At 49.8% G+C, this 19257-nt stretch overlaps 1 protein-coding gene across 3 annotated transcripts in view; it reads right to left on the bottom strand.

Moving 5' to 3' along the window:
• Positions 1-6983: 6983 nt before the first annotated feature.
• The window catches only part of LOC135902815 (uncharacterized), a 245371-nt gene continuing 233097 nt past the window's right edge, over positions 6984-19257 (bottom strand). For all 3 annotated transcript variants that reach the window (XM_065433084.2, XM_070532419.1, XM_070532420.1), the window contains one exon: positions 6984-10788. In XM_065433084.2, the coding sequence (XP_065289156.1) occupies positions 10251-10788 (538 nt within the window). In that variant the 3' untranslated portion in view covers positions 6984-10250. The remainder of the gene's footprint in view (positions 10789-19257) is intronic.

The following is a 19257-nucleotide window of genomic DNA, read 5'->3' as shown; positions in this document are numbered from 1 at the left end:
TTAGTTTTGTCATCCAATTTTCGCGCGTGACTGAAGAAGTTCCATATCTTGATTCGCGTGTGGCAGCGAAATATAACGGTCAGCAATGTCGCCTTCGAGAAGTCGTATGATGCAATGTAAAAACAAAGACAACAGTGAGATTCGGGCAGACGCGTTCGAAAGCGCAGCATTCTGGAAAGTTCAGTTCCAAAGCCGCATATTTCGCAACTGCATCATGCCTCAGAGAAGATTCGCCATATGTGTATTGCAGTAACGGTGTCTGCGTCTCCCAAATTTATGAAACAGCTTTTGGTTTTTCTCTGAAATACGAATTTTCGCAGCCTCCTCAACGAATGGTGGAACATAAGGCGCCAGTACTTATTTCAGTAGTGTTACAAAGACCCAGCAGCATAGCTAGAATTACATCGGGCACGACACCGAATTTGTGTCCTCTGTGCTCCTCGTTTTCATATTATGTCATTTTAGGGCTATATAACAATATCATTGTTGTGTAGTACAGACAAAATAGCCGAATTGTCTTCTCTAATCAATGTGCGATGTGTTCAGCCGAGCAGCGATGGATGTGATAAACGCAGGTTTATCCCAAAGTGGGAAATTTCGCGAAAAGCTGTAGCTGACAAATGTTGTGCCGTGTGCACCAAAGAAAAGCATTTCGATGCTGTGCAGTATGGAAAAATTATTATTCCATTCTGAACCACGCTAGCAAAGCTCGAACGGAGGAGCTCGTTGCAGAGAAGCAGCTTGAATTATGCAGTTCGGTCGCAAAATTTTGTTGGACGGTCTCGCAAGCGACAATATTTTCAAGTGGCACTAGAAAATTTGTGGCATCGCATGGGTGCCTTAGACCACAACCGCAAGCGTCAGCTATTATTCAGCCACTAAACTTGGCGTTTTGTGTGCAGGCTCTGTGCATATGGTTCTTCATTCGTTTGTTGTTCGTTTGCGTTGTGCCCGAAGTGCGACTTGTTTTCTGACTCCAAGGCCCTGTTGAAGAACAAAAAGCACTGCCTAAGTGAGCAGGCGCTTTGGATCTGGAGCATTTTCTTCAGCGTAAGTTATTAAAGCAGGCATTCTAGTGACGAAACACCACTAAGTACTTTTACATCGAGAGATATAGGTCGAAGGACATTCAGATGTGTTAACTGCCTCGGTAATTGAAATTTGTTACACGATTGCTGAGATGTTGTAGTTCTTATTTTAGTGTTATGTTGTCTCGGAATTAAAATCGCCATGTTTCCACAATGTCTGTCTTAGCAATACTCCACTCCTTCACAACCAGGATTGGATCCCACGTTTGTCTACGTGTATCGGCGTTTCCGTCATTGCTTCGCCGTTATCCTCTTTGTAGAGGTTATAACTACCGTCATAAACGGTAGTTTTCGAATAGCAGTTACAATAAAACGTAAAGGCATCACATACGTATATAAATAACGCCCTCACTGCCCGTGATCAGTACGTTATTGGGTACCTGCGATATACATATGCACTAAAGTAAGTTGTCTGCCGCGTTTAACGTACGTTATCGCCACATGCGCTAATAAATAGCATTTTCAGACATAACGACACCTGTCGCTCCCGCTTGTCATGGTGGCTACACTCTCGCTGTAGTTGATCGCCAGTAGCCCTATTCACCGGGACCGGAGCACATGAGGACAAAGCCTGGCAATCCTCCTATGAATGTGGAAGAACTCACGATATGTGGCGCGACTAGACAAAGCTGATTAACGCCATATTTCACCTTGCTGGCGTCGCAAACCTATGGTTAAAAAATTACGAAGCTCACATCTGGACTTGGTCCGCATACAAGACACATTTGACTGAAGTGTTTGGCCGCCACGCTGTCCTCAAGATGCACTGCGAACAGCGTCTACGCCAGCGAGCACAGCACCGGCGGAGACTTTTCCAAGCTATATGGATGATGTATTCAATCTCTGCCACTGTTTACCCAACGATGACGGAGAATGAGAAGATCAGACATATTCTCAAGGGTACTGAGGACAACGTGGTTCAAATGCAGCTTGGCAAGTGTCCAACAAGTATGACCGTTCTATTGAACTTGTGTCAGAGCTTCGACGAATTGCGCCACCAACGTAATATCACCAACAAGAACGCCCCACATGCTGACTCCGTCTCGACTATTGCACTTCATACCGATCGTTGAGCTCTCCTGCTTCAGCTGAAAGATTTGATTGGAGAGGGAGTGGCCCGCGAGCCATCGATGCTCCCTCATGGCCAGGAGCCTGCGCCAACACTGACTCCGACCGTACAACAAGCCATCCTTGCCCAGATATCTGAAGCACTTCCCTTCGTTCGCCCTCTAGCTTCTGTTACAGCACCGCTCTCCTATGCTGACTACCCGTCGCTTTTCAGATTTCCGACGGTGAAAAAAGGTTTGCAGTCACTGACGAAGTCCAACGAAAAAAAAAAGACGTTTCGGAACCCGTAGGCGTTCCTCGGTCAGAATGAGGTGGACGGTAGCCCTCTCTAACGCCGCATGCCCGTCCCGGGTCACATCTCTGCAACTCAAGCACGCTGCCGCGATCGCAAGGCCACCTACACTGTCATATTCCGCCCCACCACGAACCCACTGGGTCCCTCTTGCTCTCGTTCCGGGGCAGTCACCCAAGCGTCTTCGTCAAGGCGATACGTGGCGCTCGCCACAGAACAGGCCTATTTCCTTAGCCTCTAGAATTGCTGGTGACGTTGTGCGCTTCTGTCTTCGCAACATATCCGCTAACCATGGCACATTCGACCAGTCTAGCTACGCGTCACAACGTGCTGCCGAGTTTCGTCGCCGAGGTGCCGCTGACTCGCCGCCGAGACTCTTCGATCTCGACCGCCGTTCACACAGTCGCCTTTCTCCTCCTGCACGTCGACGGTCGCTGTCAGCTATGCGCAGTCAGCCACGTACTACGGAGGGAAACTGGATAGCGCAGTTCTGGAGGCAAGCAGCGGAAGCTCATCGGAGTTTCTAGGACATCAATTTTACTGTAGAATGTCTTTGACGTCCATGTTGAGGGGGCATCCGCACAAGCGCTTGTGGATACCGGGGCCGCTGTTTCCGTCAATAATGAAAATCTGTCGCAAGCTCGAAAAACTCACGACCTCGCTATGTGGCATGGTACTTTACACTGCTGGGGCGCAACGCATTAATCCTACAGCTATATGCACCGACCGTGGAGTCGTGCAAGTTGTTTTGTACAACATCCAGCTTTTCTGTTTCCATCCTGCTCTCATGACGTCAACTTCGGGTGGGACATCCTGTCTCGTCATAGTGCCATCGATTGTACCCGCACGCAAGTGACCCTTTCGTCGCTATGTGACTCAACATCGGTCGGCGCCGATCTCTGTGTTGGCAAAGTCTTCGTTTATTCTGATCTACCTCAGGAGACGTCAGCGATTGTGACCATGTTGTGCGCTTCCGTGCCAGACTCAATTGCAGCGTTTACACCGCAAGGATTTGTTATTACGATAACAATAATATAGACACTCCAGGCGCATTTCTGACGTCGGCGTCACCTTGACGTTCTCGGCAATAAAAGGGCAATAAGACCGTCGCCGCGAGCAGTATGCTGTATGTGCGATGAAAGTTGCGAGGATGAGCCGGCGAACTCGATTCAATATCGCGTGCGCGAGCGAGGAACGCTAGCCTGAAACGTGCTCTCTCCTGTCTCGCGCGAGGCACGACGTTTAGGAGAGGGAAGGGGGCAGGCTTCTCCGGTGGCTGCTAGGGCGTCTCGATGAAAGCCTCTTAAACTTCGTAAAGTAGCGCCACGCTTTGAAGAATGTCGCCTCCTCCTCGCGCGCTCTGGCCGAGGCCGACGCCGCCTCGCTATTGGCCTAACATCATCACGTGGGCCCTCGCGCCGTGCTTCAGCGCCATTTTCGCTAGAGAAGTGTCTACGGAGTAGCGAGGAGCGCATGTTGGCGTCGTTGCTACGCTCCAGCGGTGTAGGTGGCGCTACGGCAGAGGAGGGAGCGTGAAAGAGATTAGAAACGAGGAGGAGTGAAGGCGGAGAAGGAGTGTCGCTACATTACGAAGTTTAGGGGGCTTTAGCCTCAATGTCCTCCTCGCTCGCCCCTCGTTACAGAATGGAGACATCTGCGGCGTCTACTGCGGAGTTGGACACGCGAATAGCGGACGCCGTAGTTCACGCCTATGGCGCACGCCGTGGGGATGCATTGCCTATAGTCGTGTGTCTTGAAAGCGATCTGCGACGTGGCCAAAGCAAGGGCCCACGTCGTCAAAGCAATCTGCCATCTCTGCAGAATGCGCGTAGTGCATCTCGCTTCGTATGCGGTATGCTTTCGACGTTTCGTTCACGCTGAAGCGAGAGATGCTTGAAGGTCTATTCGCTTGCTGTTGCTGCGATTCCTCGCTCCAGAATTTCGAGCACGAGTTCCCGCGCTCATCAAACGAGATGTGTCCATGTTTACCTCTGCGCGTGTGAGACTGTGCTTGTTAATTTAGTTAGAACACGTTGGCGGGCTTGTTAGTTTTATTGCATGATATAATGTCTAAGCAGCATCGAGCGAATAGCCCTTCGTTCTGCCTTTCGAATCAAAGCAAAGTAAGCCGCGAAGCACAGCGCACGGCGGACTCTGTCCCCCTCACATATGGCTTTCAAGTTACACCCGCCTAGGTGGGTGCGCGCGGCCGCACTCGCACATGGAGCATACGGGGCCGCTTCTATCACCCTTAGACATGATACTTAACCTCACGGTGATGTCGACATCGGCGGCAGAAATCCCCCTGGAGTGTCGATATAATTGGAGTTGAAATAATGAACATACTCAGTTTCTGCAGTGTTCACACCGCGGCCCGTTGGGCGGGAGTCAGCTATGTTGCAACTTCACAGTGAAAAAAAAAAGCCTCAGTTCCCTTCCACTCTGTGACAAAGGATGACCAACGAAGCTGTGTGCGTGGGCCCCTCAATTGCGAACTGCACCTCCGCCACGGGTCGGCCCGGCATTGCACTATCTTTGGAATCGGCTCACGTATGGGGAGTGCCTAATGCCTGCGTGACCACCACCGCGGGTCACACCGGTATTGCACTATCTTCGGGATCGGCCCACGTATGAGGAGTGCTTAACGCCTGCTTCACCTCTGCGGTAGGTCGGCCCGGCATTGCACTATCTACCGGATCAGCCCACCTATGGCGAGTGCTTAACGCCTGCTTTACCTTCGCCGAGGGTCGGGCCGGTATTGCACTATCTTCCATATCGACCGACGTATGGGGAGCGCATAACGCCTCCTTCACCTCCGCAGGGGGTCGGCCCGGCGTTGCACTATCTTCGGGATCCGCCGACGTAAAGGGTGTGCTTAACGCCTGCTTGACCTCTGCCGAGGGTCGGGCCGGTATTGCACCATCTGCGAGATCAACCCACGCATGGGGAGTGCTTAACGCCTGCTTCACCTCCGCCGCGGGGCGGCCCTGCAGTGCACTTTCTTCGGGATCGTCCCACGTATGCTTCGTAAACGCGTATTCGTGCGTGAGGAGACTCGCGTTGTGACATGCGCGCTGCGTAGCGGTGATACGTTTTGCACTGCAGGTGCATATTATAACAGGTAGCACGCCGTGTAGCAGATTTGCAAGTAGCGATACAAGTTGCTAGAGAAGGTCCGAGGAATAAAAGAAATTTAAGGAGAAGTATATAAAAATACCAGAAAAAGTGTTCATTGTGTACTTGAATAAATCAAGCTGGATAGCTGACTGTGTCCCCGCTGCGTTTCAAAGGAGATGCCAATAAATATTCATCATCATCCTCACTGGCATCATATCGTGTCACCTGCGTTGTGAGAAGAGCGCCGCGTAGCGTCTATACGTGCGACTTTTGGATTGCAGTTGCGTATTATTGCACCGGGTCGGTCGTCGTGTAGCAGTTGCATAGGTTGCTCTACAACCTAGATATGTCTTGCTGAAGAAAAACAAGATGAAGGAGATGCATACCAACATTCTAGAGTGAGAACCATGTATAGAATGCCAGATTGAATCATTCAGACTCGGTGATTTCTTGTCACCATCCCGTTTCAAAGGAAATGCCATTAAATCATAATCATTAGCATCGCATTGTACAGTTTGTTATGCGATGAGACGTGCGTGCCGCGCAGCGTCCATACGAGCCGGATTTGCATTGCAGTTGGTTTATCTTCCACGAGATGTCCGCACATGTAGCAGTTTCATGCTGCATATAGCAGGACATGGTTAACCCAATCAGTCTAGGAGACTATATGCCAACACTTCGTTTCGAAGGGAATGGCAATCAACCATCATCATCCACAACAACAGTATCGTATCATGACACGGGTCAAGAAATGTGAAACGTGTGCCGCGTAGTCTGGATACTTGAATTTACTCTTCGGTACAAGTTGTGGCACCTCTTCGCAAGGTGTAAACCGCTGCTGAGGAAGCGAATCGTACAGCTACTCGCACGGCGGCAACCAGTCAATGTCGGGCTCAGCAAACTGCTGTGCAGAACGCAGCCAAAGCAGCATCTCACCGTCAACGCAGGGCGGGTAGTTTAGATTGTTCTCATGAAAACGACGCGAACTTCGCCGCGAAGACCCTTTAGTGCGTGGTGCCGAAAATGGAGCTACAATGGAGCCGCTCACCTAGCTTACGCTGTGACTGTGTTGCGTGTGCCACGCAGGCCTGCGACTTCTTTGACATCTTGGCAGAGCTATCAAAACCGATGTTGCGAAACCGTAATTGGAACAAATGATGCCTGCTGAACGTCAGTGCACAAGAAAATCAGGACTGTGGAAACAAACTCATAACTCAAAACATTCTGAATTACTGTGAGCCAATTGGCAATTACACATGCACGCGTGTTTATTTTTTCTCCTTACCTTTTGCTCGAAGAAGCGTCATTCACCAAGGCTTGATTTTTTGGTTGTGTGCAGAGGGAGTTGCAGATACTTCATGGTTTTCCCAAATGGAACTAGACGTTCACAGAGTCATCTAACAGACCATGACAACAAAGCCTTATTTATTCAGATTTCACTGGTATAATTAGCACGCCCATAATCTTCACTTGCACGAAACATTACATCACAGATTTGTGAGCACAGGTGAGATCCTTCGAGGGCTATACAACCATACACCTATTAAACATGCACAAGGAATTCTGACATCGTCACTGGTTAATCAGAAGTGGGACATGTGAGACTGATTATTGCGCGTGCGGTAAGAGACAATTGCTGTAGCAAAATATTGGCTTAATTTATTTCACGCAACACAATTGCTGGACAAAGGTTTCACCTCATCACAATCTAAGGATAGTTATTAGAAATATATTCATCACTGTGTTATTCAGAAACAGTTTGTTCTTTCCGCAGAGCGGAACTGCACACTCTTCAAATTCTTGCGCATAAGCTTTATATTGTCCTGGGAGTTCACCCTTTAAAGTCCTTTCCACCTCCGACTGCATGAGTGTACTAGAGTTAACTCTCGTGGAGCTTTTCTCAGTGAGATCACACAGGCACCATCCCTCTCACGTTACTGACATTAAACATCACGTGGGGCGTTAGCGTTTCAAACTCGGTGCACTAAACACTCCATTTCTGATGCTTTCAACAGTATGGAAGGCAACTTAAATATGCTACCCTCAAGCTCAGTCAAAGCATTCATACACATATTGCAAATGTTTTTTCCTTGTACTAAGCATAGCAAAAGTTAGCTGTTCTTTCAGAACAGTTTGCAAGACAGTGCAATCCTAATTATATAGCAGCTGTCACGAAGGCTAAATACTTCTAGGCAATGAAAAAAAGAACTTCGAGAGTTTTCCCCTCTCAAGCAAAAGTTTGCTCCATTTCGCTTTAGTCAGGCGTAAATCAGGTTTGCCTGCAAAGGTCTACAATGGTCTCGGGTGAAGACCACGAAGGTCCAGAATATATGTCACTGAGATGACACAAGTATGCATTATGACAGGTACAGTGTAGTTAAAGCACCCCTGTAAAATGATGACGCATGACTGATGGGCAGCTACCGTAGGTGCCCAGCATATATATGACATCGCTAAATGTAAGAATCCATGTTCACGTTTGCTAACGAGGACTTCTGTGTCATGTACGCTCCAAAAAGAACCTTCAGACTGTCTATGGGGCATTTGGCTTGTGCGTGTTCTATTGTTCTCATCGGAAGCCGAATTGAACAAATGAAGAGGAAATGAATCTTGTGATACTCCTTGTAGTGCACAAAATGCGAAAACATGTAAAGAAACAGAAAGGTACGAAGGAACCGCTGTTCTGCTTGGTCGTTCGCTTCTTTTTCGTCATTTCCACTGCACGAAGTATGAACCAACTAGCGGAGCAAAAAGCAGTAATACTTGATGTACAAGGTCTTACTTCAACTATTATCCTAGGAAGACGCGCGATCTGAAATTTTTATGCAAACTTGTTAGATTTTCTAAATGCACTCCATTTGATAGTGGTGGCAAACCGGTCTCAAAGAACTAGGAATAAATGGCACTTTGAAATTCACACGACAGAGATTTTCACGAAGATGGAGAGGAAGTAATCAAGAGGGGTCGAAAAATGGATGTCTCTGCTGCCAGCGTTTCTAAAGATGAGTTATCTTCATAAGAAAGAAGTAAATGGCGAAGCCAAGAGCTTGTGCTAAAGCATTGATTCGACCACTGTTGATAAATGACACCTTGAGCAAGACAGGTCACTAATACACATTATTACGAGTTTTTCGTTGCGGCCCCTTTCGAATGTTTTATGTACACTAAGTATTATGTTCACCATCGGTTATGAAGGTAAGATGAAGTCAAGACACCAGCCTCAGTTTTCATTGGCACCCATCAGACCGGGCATTAAGCCCTATGAAGATAATGAGCACCTACTGTAAAGGTTGCCACACAATGTAGCTTTAGTATGGGTAAAAAGTGCGTTCTTGGAAAGCTAGCAGGCGCCAAGTATGTTCTGTTTGCGTATTCCTAGCCTAACGAGCGGAGCTCTGCAGTACTTCTATACCATATGCTACGTGTCCTTTTTTTCCAGTTGAGACCCATTTGTCGTTACCGTTGTATAAGGACACGTGGTAACCGCACTTTCGCGCATCAGTTAACTGTTGCTTGACAAAATTTCCGCAATTCCTGTAAAATCCGCTATAGCAGTTTTAATGCGAAAGCATTTATGATGCGGTGTCCTATACCCGGAGTGGGAGGTTTATGCGAAAGAATAAAACGAGCAATAGTGCGCATGCATCAAGCAAATGCACGAGTTCTAGAAAAATGCGCGAGTTCAAGAAATGTGTGCCATCTTGTATGAAAAATACTCGCCCAGTCACTTTTCCTTCAGTAACAACGGCATTTTCGAAAACGGCGCCGCCTCGACAACGCCAGGCTTCCACCGCCTGAAAGTATTCATGCCATCACCACTAACACGACAAATACAGGGAAGACTGCCTCAGAATAACTCAGATTTTACCGGTGTTGGCAGCGATGGTAACTTCTCACCAATTGCTCTGGTCGGGCGCGGAAGGGCTATGATGCGGACGGGTGCAGGTTGTCTCGATGCTAAAGTTGGCGCTCTGAGGTGACATGATTTGAACGTGCTTGTGCGGCCACCCCGCCGGGCTGGATTTTATCTGTTTTCAGTTTAAGCCATATATGCCGAATGAGTTAACGAACTCTGACAAACAAACAGCTGCAAGAATACTACCGTTTGTGAAATGCAAGTGCAAGACGTCTTCAGTGAGAGCTGTGAGAAATGCACCCGAATACTGTGCACTGATTGGTCAAGATCGTACCTGATTGGCAAAGAGCTGACAAACCTATAGCTCCCTGGTTGCGAAATTGTTTTTCCTCGTGTAGCACCTGTACGTCGCCATCTTCTCAAGAAAGTTCAATAAGAAAGAAAATACAGAAGTGAAGTAAGTCGAAATCAAATACGCAATAATGTCATAACTGCCTTTTTTCACCTTCATTGCTCATTTACAGGAAAGCTCCACATAAGATGATAGGCTCCTCGACCCAAAACGTTCTGTTTCTTACACACTAGTGCAACAAAAAGTAACCACAGGTGACTGACAATTAGGAATTTATGATTTCCACACGGAATTAAACAGCAGGCATGAAGAAAACCTCCGTAGAAGGCGTACCAGCAATATCACTGGCCTTAATAAGCGTACCCTCCACTATCGAGTCTGGTGATCGGGATGTATTATCGCACTGAACACGGTAACAAGTGGCAGTCAATGGAATCACGAGGGCGGGGGCCTGCCTTCGCCGCCGCCTCACCGCGGCTACCTCGCCGCCTCCTTGGCTTCGTACTTGGGGGAGTCCGCGTCGTCCTCGTCGTCCGCGTCGGCGTCGTACCCGTTCACCGCGTCCCGCACCGAGCTCGGCTCTTCAGCGAAGCTCACCGAACCCGACCGCGCGTGCGGAGTAGACTGAGACGAGGTGGACAGCGGGGATGAAGAAGACGGCGCCGAGCGGGGTGAACTGGGCCGCCGTTCGCACACCACGGGAACTTGTAGCACCGTGGCGGCGGCAGCGGCCGCGCCGAAAGTCACGCGACTGCCTCGGCGCGAGCCCGCAGTGCCGGCACTCGCCGACAGGGACTTCTTTCTGCCGGGCGCTCGCTCTCCGGTGATTTCGTCCACGAAGTGGTAGGCCCCGGAGGAAGAGGAAGACGAGGCCCCGGGTCTCGAGCAGCGGCGCAACTCGTCGACGTTGTCGGGCGGCCGCCAGCAGGACGCGTCTCCCGACGAGGAGTCGTGCGAGAAGAAGGACGGCCTCTCGCCTCTCCGGCCCAGTCCGTCCAGGCGTTCCGTGCGAGGGCTGCACGGAAAGAGACCACACGCGATTCGGAAACGTCCTACAGCATGAGGCTTTATCACCCTTCGGTCACAAGTCATGATTGAGTGCGCTTAAGTGTCCATTCGCTGGAAACCTCTTGAGCACGAACATATGCCACTTGTGGTGAGTGTTCGTAATTAGAACATTGTTTGGTTATGGAAAATAACATGGTCTAATTGATGCACTATATCATGAAAGCTAAATCATTGAACTTTTTGCCACAAGTAGATGTACAAGTTGCTACAAGTACAACTACCCTACATGTAACTTGGCGTTCACAGAAAAATAAAGGCTGACGACACCAAGCCCGTGCCAGGAACCGATATCAGGATAGACCGCTTTAGTGCAAAGCGTCGACAGCGTTCACGAACATTGTTCCCACAATTTTTTAAAACGTGCTTAAGCATACTTTAAGAATTAGTTCGTGAAACTTACTTGCGCACTGTATTTCTCCTGATAATAAAAATATATGGGAAGCTGCGCATGTCCATAACTTTTCCGCCTTGAGAACTGCCTTCCTGCATGAACCTAAATACACCAGTGCCTGTAGAAAAGAGGGCTGCCTGCTTCAGAAAGCCGAGCGACTAGACTCACCAAAATGCAACCGCACAACACGGCTTCATTTTCTCTCCTTTTAGCAATATTGAAGGCCATATGAAATGCATATCTGTTTTCTAAACCCGAGGTTGGGTCCAAGCGTTTCAGAATCGAATCGCAGATCGGCTATTCGCCGGGCGACAAAGTGCACAGTAGTGAACACCACATCGTTATTTGATGAACATGCTAAAAGCCAATTAATTTTTTTTAATTCACCAAAATATGTAATCCACTGAATTAGGCTGAACGGCACAAAGTCATGCGTTCCATCCCCCGACGAAGCGATCACATTCTAATAGTGCCGAAATGCAAACACACTCGGGTACTAAGATGTGAGTAGATGCAAAAGAACCTCAGTGGTAAGAATGATTTCAGAGCTATACAAGCCACTGTATGTCATACGTACTATTGTACGCCATTATGAATAATATATTTTACCTGAGCCTTGTGTAAGTAGTTAGCGAGTCTTACAGCTTTCAAATTGCACATTTAGAAAAGTGAGACACGTGTTGTGATTCCCTTGAGGACATGTGCCAAACTGTGCTTAACTATTATAAATGTAACAATATTAGTTATCACCTACTGAACCACTTATTTAAAAAAGTTAACAACCACTTCATTCATGTTAACGTAGCGCGACTTGTCAAGCAGTCATTCCTTGATGTGCACCCATTAAGCGCATTGCTCTTTAAAGTTATATATGACAGAAACACACGTTTCCATGTAGCTTACAAAACCTTCATTTTATTAACTGCCTTTAAATTACTGATGTAACTAATTCGTGGCCGCTGTGATTCACAGAGATGTTTTCCGATCTTTTTTGACAAGACTGTTTTCCGCTAATGTTAAACTGATGCATGACCCATGTACAGTAGTGGGTTGAATCGGATCGTTGACGCTACCGAAGCAAAATTATCCACGAATTGGGCGAACCACTACTTTGTTCCCGGTTTTGATGTGTCTACGTTAATGTATCCGACAAAGAAAACCGGCGAAACATTGGCGGTAAAGTAGCTTGATCAACACCGAAGTGCGCGCGCCTCATCATCAATCACGTGGTTTGACGGCTCTTTTTTTTCATGTGTGCGTATCTTATTGAAACGAAAGCTGTGATGTATGTTCGCTTCACGCCTCTGCCTTACGGGGGTATGAGCCATTGTTTCTGCCCCTGCACGGCCACTGGGATCGGCCCACTGGGTTTTTCGTCGACGTGACGAACGCCATAAAATCCCGGGTTCCTAGCCATATACAGCGTCGCTGTAATGCAATCAGAAATGAACGACAGAAAACACCCAAGCGATGCTGTTTGGGCGTGTTACAAACAGCGAGAGAGAGAAACGTTTATTAGACGAAACAGTGTCCCGAGCGAGGCCGGGTATCACCCTAAGGTGGGAGGGCTCCTTAGTCCAGGAACCCTCTGGCTTCGACTGCCCTCTTAGCCCTGGCAACGAGTTGTCGTTGGTCTTCCAGGTCGCCGAGGGTTAGCTTGGCCTCCCACGTTTCGAACAGGTCGTTTGCCTGCGTTTCTGGTTGCATTTCGCTGCCTTCCTGCCACGGGCATTCCAGGAGCAAGTGTGCCAGAGTGTCGGGTACGTTGCACAGTGGGCAGAGGTAGCCGTGGAGTGTCGGGTAGAGGCGATGCATCATCGTTCCGTGCGTGTATGTGTTACTTTGCAGGCGTCTAATGATTAGGCTTTCTTCTCTGTCGAGTTTAGGGTGCGGTGGAGGGTACACTCGACGCTCGAGCCTGTAATGCTGCAATATGGCCGAATAGTTGGTGGGTACGGCCTCCGCCCCTTCTGTCACGGGTCCGAGAGCGCGTGGGGAGTGGGGAGCCCGGCTGACGTGCTCGCGGGCAGCGGCGTGGGCCGCTTCGTTCCCCTCTAGTCCCTCGTGTCCGGGTACCCACGTTACGCAGGTGTACGGGAGCGGAGTGCTTCGTCTTTTTAGTATCTTGAGTGCATCGGCCGAGATGCGGCCCCTCAAGAAGTTTCTGCAGGCGGCCTGAGAGTCGGTGAATATAATTGCTGCGTCTGTGCATGTGGTGGTGGCGAGAGCGATTGCCGCTTCTTCAGCCGTTTCCGGGTTGCGTGCCTTGATGGTTGCCGATGCAAGCTCGGAGCCTTGGGAGTCGACGACGCTCAGAGCGTACGCGTTTCGATGCGGATACTTGGCCGCATCGGTGTAGCGGGCATTCGGGTCATGCTTGAAACTTCTTTTGATGGCGTTGGCTCTAGCCTGTCTTCTACTCTTGTGATATATGGGATGCATGTTACGCGGGACACGTGCGATGGAAATGCACTCTCGAACGTCCGGTGGTATTCGCTCTTTCTTGTCCGTGTCTGCGACATACGTCTCGCTGTAGTTTAGGTTTCGGAGTACTGATCTCCCTGTGGGCGTGAGCTTGAGTCGTTCCAGCTGGCTGTTCTTGTGCGCTTCGGCGAGCTCTTGCCACGTGTTGTGGACGCCCATCTTAAGGAGACGTGATGTAGAGGCCATGGCGGGGAGTCCCAGGGCGGCTTTGATTGCCTTCCTTATCATGATGTTCAGTTTTTCTATTTCAGCGTTCTTTAAAGCCAGGTACGGCGTGCCGTATGTGATGCGGCTGGTGAGGAGCGCTTGTACTATTCTTAGAGTGTCTTGCTCCTCGAGCCCGCTTCTTTGGCTTGAGATCCGTTTGATGAGGTGCGTTAGTTGCGAAAGGGTGCGTTCTAGTCTCGGTAGGCTGGCAGCTCCCGATCCGTCTTTGTGGATGTGGAGTCCAAGTATTCGCACGCTGTCGACTTTCGGGATTGTTGTCCCGTTGAGTGTGATGCTGGGGTCGGGCTCTTCATAGTTGGGTGGTCGGCCTCTCGTTCTTGCTTTCAGGACGAGGTGTTCAGACTTCTCCGGGGCGCAGCGGAGGCCGCAGTTTCGGAGATAGCTTTCGATGGTGTCGACAGCTTCTTGTAAGCTACTTTCTTGCCTTCCAACGTTCGTAGCTCTGGTCCAGAGCGTGATGTCATCAGCATACATCGCGTGACGCAGATCTGGTATGGTCTCGAGTAGTGGGGGTAGCTTGATCATAGCTACGTTAAAGAGTAGCGGTGAAATGACCGACCCTTGCGGGGTGCCTCTGTTTGGAAGTAGGAAGCTTTCACTGCGGATGTTGCAGATTCCGACTGTTGCCGTGCGGTCCATCAGAAAGTTTCTGACGTATGCGTAGGTCCTAGTGCCGCAGCCGGTGCTTTCGAGATTGTTGAGGATCGCGTCGTGGCTAACGTTATCAAAGGCTCCCTTGACGTCTATTGCCACTATGGAGTATTTGCTTCGATTGTTTAGGTGATCTAGAAGGCCTTCCTTTAGTTGTAAGAGTACATCCTGCGTTGAGAGGTGCTTCCTGAAACCGAACATGGTGTCTGGTAGGTGGTCGTTGTCTTCTAGGTACTGGGTAATGCGGTCGTGCACCATATGTTCGAAAAGCTTTCCCGCGCACGAGGTGAGGGAGATCGGGCGTAGGTTCTCCAAGCTGAGAGGTTTGTTGGCCTTGGGGATCATGGTGATGTCCGAGTGTTTCCACACAGCAAGCAGTTCTCCTTTCTCCCAGCACTCATTGCAGTAACGGAGGAGAGCCTCGGTGGCCTGCTGCGGTAGGGTGCGTAGGTGTTTGTTAACGATCCTGTCTTTACCTGGGCTAGTATTTCTAGTCAGCTTGGATAGGGCTACGTGGATTTCGGCCTCCGTGAAGGGTCGGTCGAGTTCTGGGTTCGGTTTTCCAGAGTATTCTTTGCAGCGAGTTGACGCGGTAGAGGGTGCATCTCCGCATAGTTTCTTTTGTAGTTCTCGCAGGAGGTGTTCTTCTGATCCGGCGTGGTTGTGGATAAGACTGTGAAGATGTTGCTTCTGCTTCGTTTTGGTGGGTTCAGTGGCGAGGAGTGCGCGTAGGAGGTGCCAGGTCCTCTTCGTGCTCAAAGTCCCCTGTAGCTTGTCACAGAAAGCGTGCCAGTTCTGCCTGACGAGGTGTTCCGCATAGTCTTGAGCCTGCTTGGTAAGGAGAGCGATGCGTGTTTTTAGCTTTCTGTTAAGCTTTTGTCGCTTCCATCTCTTCAGGAGGCCACTTCTTGCCTCCCAGACATGTAGGACGTGCGCGTCGACCGCGGGTGTATCGGCATCAAGTCGTATGATCTTGGTGTGACGTTCTGCTGTGTCTAATACATTTTTGAGCCACTCGTCAATGTCACTTATGCTTGCTCCGGAATCTAGCTTGTCCCTGAAGGATTTCCAATCGGTTAGCCGTGCAATTCCGGTCTTGGTCTGTTTACGGGTGTGTGCTACATCTAATTGGAGAATATGGTGATCGCTACCTAAGGTTTCCTGGAGTCGACTCCACTCTGCCCAGGGGACGTCCGCAGTAAAGGTAAGATCGGGGTTTGTGTCCCTGGAGACGCTGTTTCCAATTCTCGTGGTCTGGAAGGGATCATTCCAGAGGGTGAGTCTGTGTTGCTGTGCGGCATCGTGCACTCTAGCACCTTTCTTTGTGGTGGTAGGATAGCCCCATGCCGTGTGCGAGGCGTTAAAGTCACCCACTATGGCGAGTTGGTGTCCTTTCGTGGATTTCCTGATTTCTCGTACAAAGTGATCGAAATCCGGTAGCTGGTCGCGAGGCGGGCTGTACACGCTGGCCACGAATAGGCTTTTCTGCGTCTTTCGTTCCGGTAAAACCTCGATTAAGGTGTGTTCGATCTGGGTGTTCTCTATGTCATGTTTTTGGGCTGTCAGAGTTTTCTTCACCAGTATGGCAGTTCGTCGGGTTTGTGCATATGTGGCGTATCCTTGCAGTCGGACATTCTGCGTATTCGTTTCTTGTAGTGCTATGACGTCGGGTTGATTCAGCTTGACGAATTCTTGTAGATTGGCGTGTCGAGGGCGGTATGATCGACAGTTCCATTGCCATATGCGTATACTAGAATGCTGTTTCTTTGCCTTGTGGTTAGGAATCGCCATCGTCGATGGATTCGAATTCGCGTCGGCGATCGCGAGTGGGCGAGACCGAGCAAGAATCGCTGTGGCTGTTCGCCCGTGCCTTCTTCCGACTCGTGGGGCGCGAATTTTCGAGCTGTGCCTTGGTGATGTAGTTGTTCTTCACATGCGCGATAAAATTGTTGAGCTGTGGTGCGATACCATCTATTTTGGCGTTTAACGTGGCGATCTTGTTCTCGAAGGTAGCGGCTGTTTTTTCGACTGCTGATTGTACAACTTTTTCCATTGTGGCGTGAATGTTCTTCATAAAGGCTTCTTGAAATATCAGGCACCTTGCATCTAATATGGCTTCAACGTCGGCCTTGGTCAACGTCGTTCCCGACGCTCTGTTTATGTTTTCGAGCTCCTGGCATTTTTGATGCAGCTTGTCTGTGAGTTCTTGTTGTTCTTTGCATTTTTGAAGCAGTTTATCGGTGAGCTCTTGCTGTTTCTGTTGACTGCGGAGTAGCTTGTCTATGAGGTTTTGCTGGCTTTGCAATTGGCAGTGCTGATTCTCCAGTTTGCTCTGCTGGTTCTGCTTTTTGTTTTCTAGGACCCGTATGACTGCGGCTTGGGCCGATGCATCCATGCTGCTCGTACCACCCGAGTCGCTCGAGCCGCTTACCGCGTCGGCGTAGCTCGCGCGCTTGACTGAGCGGGAGCGAGAGCGGGAACGTGAGCGCGAAACACTTCGCAGTATTGGCTTGGAGCTGCTGCGTCTAGGGGAGCTGCTCGCACTGACACTGCTCGAGCTGGTGGCCGAGGTGCCCAGCTCCGGGAACTCTTCACTGCTGGAGTTCCAGTGGTTGTCTCTTTCTTGTAGTCTGTTAAAGCGCTGTTGGCGTATATTGTAGGGTGGAGGACTTGGCTTCAGTCTCTTCTCGCACTCTGTACTTGCGGTTTCGTGCGCTTCTCCGCATAGCTTGCAGGTCGGTGTGCAGTCATGGTCTTTTGGTAGTCCAGTCTTGCCGCATTTGTAGCAAAAATCTGGGATCGGTTTCGGACAGACGTCTTGGCGGTGTCCCATGTTGCCACAGGTGCGGCAGTACTGCACTGACTTGCGATATGGTCTGCAGCGGAAGTCTACGCTCTGGAAGATGGTGTAGTAGGGAACGTGCGGTCCCTCGAAGAATACGACTGCCGCGGTCGACTGACCCATCATTCGGGCATGAAGAACGGTGTAACGCGCCGGTGCTCGGATTCCTGCCATAAGTTCTGCGGTGCTTGTTCCTGGTATGAGGCCATTGATGACGCCTCGGGAGACGTCGTCAGGACTTCGTATGTTACCTTTGACGTTGTGGTAAGTGCCTCCGAGCTGTATTCTGCTGATGCTGACCAGCAGCTTTGCGTCTTCCTTGTCGGCCGTGCTTGCGATGATTAAATTTTCGATTCTCTGTACTTGCACGCGTACTTTGTCATTGAAGTCCTGCTGTGATAGTCCACTCGCTCTACCGATGGCGTGCACGACTGCGACGGTATTCCATTTGGCGAGGTCGAGACCTGCTTACGGGCGGTAGACGATCTTAAAGTCGTCAAGCGGCAGGGGCGGCATCCTGGGTCTGCGTTGTTGGTGTGAAGGTGCTGCATTTGGCGTTTGCTCATCGGTTGGTTTTTTTGCCGGCGTCTTTGAGTTCAAGGTGTCCTTCTTGGCTTTCTTGTTTCTTGTGATCCAGGCGCTTTCGGCTTCGATTGTTCGGCCGCTTTCTGCGTCATAGTTCCAGGTACCTTCCCCGGTGTTTTCTTCCGTCCGGTCTGTTTGCATAGCATTTGCTTCATCTTCTTTCTGGTTTGACATTTTGCTTGCAGCAGCTCGGCTCATCGTAGGGGCTCTTCGCCGCGGCGTGGGCGAGCGCTCGTGTGCTCGTGCTCACGCGGCGCGCGGCGCGCGGAGCTGGTTCTGGCGTTAGGCTTAACCGGGCGTGGGGGCGGTCTTTGAGAATAACGCTTAATATCTTGTGATACGGGGCGCTCACCCGAAAGCGGCTAGTGTCCGCCGGTTTCTTTCGTCTTGCCGGTCGCAGCGGTGCAAAACTTTGGTTCGTCACTGGCCTTGTTCCGGGGTGAGAAGCACGAGAAGCGGGAGCCCATGTGAGAGACGTCGGTGCTCCACGGCCCCCTGGCGGGCAATCTACAAACGGCGAACTGATTTTTTTTTCTTAACGCCGGAACGCCCCACAGAAGTGACATCACATAAGCTTTCAGCTCCCCAGTTAAGAAGGCTACTTCTTGAATTACGGAAAAAGCTGCACAAATACTAACCCGCGGGAAGCACTGATGTGCCCGCTTCTAGTGCCTGCGTACCCTCTTAACAATTCGTACAGCGTAGTTTAGAATCCATGATAGCCATCATGATGCTTTAGGCATGGGCGTATCCATTCGAAAGCCTTCAACAGACAACTATGATGTCAAAGTTTTAGCGCAGAGTAAATTTTCTTCTAGCAGACCCCTTGTTTACCGAATACATATATGCTCTTTGTTCTGTCACATTGCAGATCCATGGCTACGTGAACGTTGCGCTGCTCTTTCTCTGGCCCACCCAACACTTCTTCACTTCTATGCAGAGACACGAGGAGAAGCAATAATCAGGGCACTTACGCTCATGCGCTCAAAATCGGTGAAACGTAACTGCATATAAAATGATCGCGCAACGTTCTGTGAAAGATTGTCGCTGGCCAAATGTATGCACGGGTGGTCATTACTATTTTTTACATTTGCAGACGCATACGACCAAGTTAGAAGACGAATCTAACCTGACGGCACTTTGCTCGTGAATAGAAATCAACGCACATTATTTCGAAGCCTTATAGATGGAGCGCGGCGCTGAACACAGTGCGTAATGCTCGTGGCCCCGCCAGT

This window comes from Dermacentor albipictus, chromosome 1 (assembly GCF_038994185.2).
Source record: "Dermacentor albipictus isolate Rhodes 1998 colony chromosome 1, USDA_Dalb.pri_finalv2, whole genome shotgun sequence".
In the NCBI taxonomy this organism is placed as follows: domain Eukaryota; kingdom Metazoa; phylum Arthropoda; class Arachnida; order Ixodida; family Ixodidae; genus Dermacentor; species Dermacentor albipictus.
Note: the sequence above shows the minus strand (reverse complement) of the source record. Positions and strands in the feature narration are given on the sequence as shown.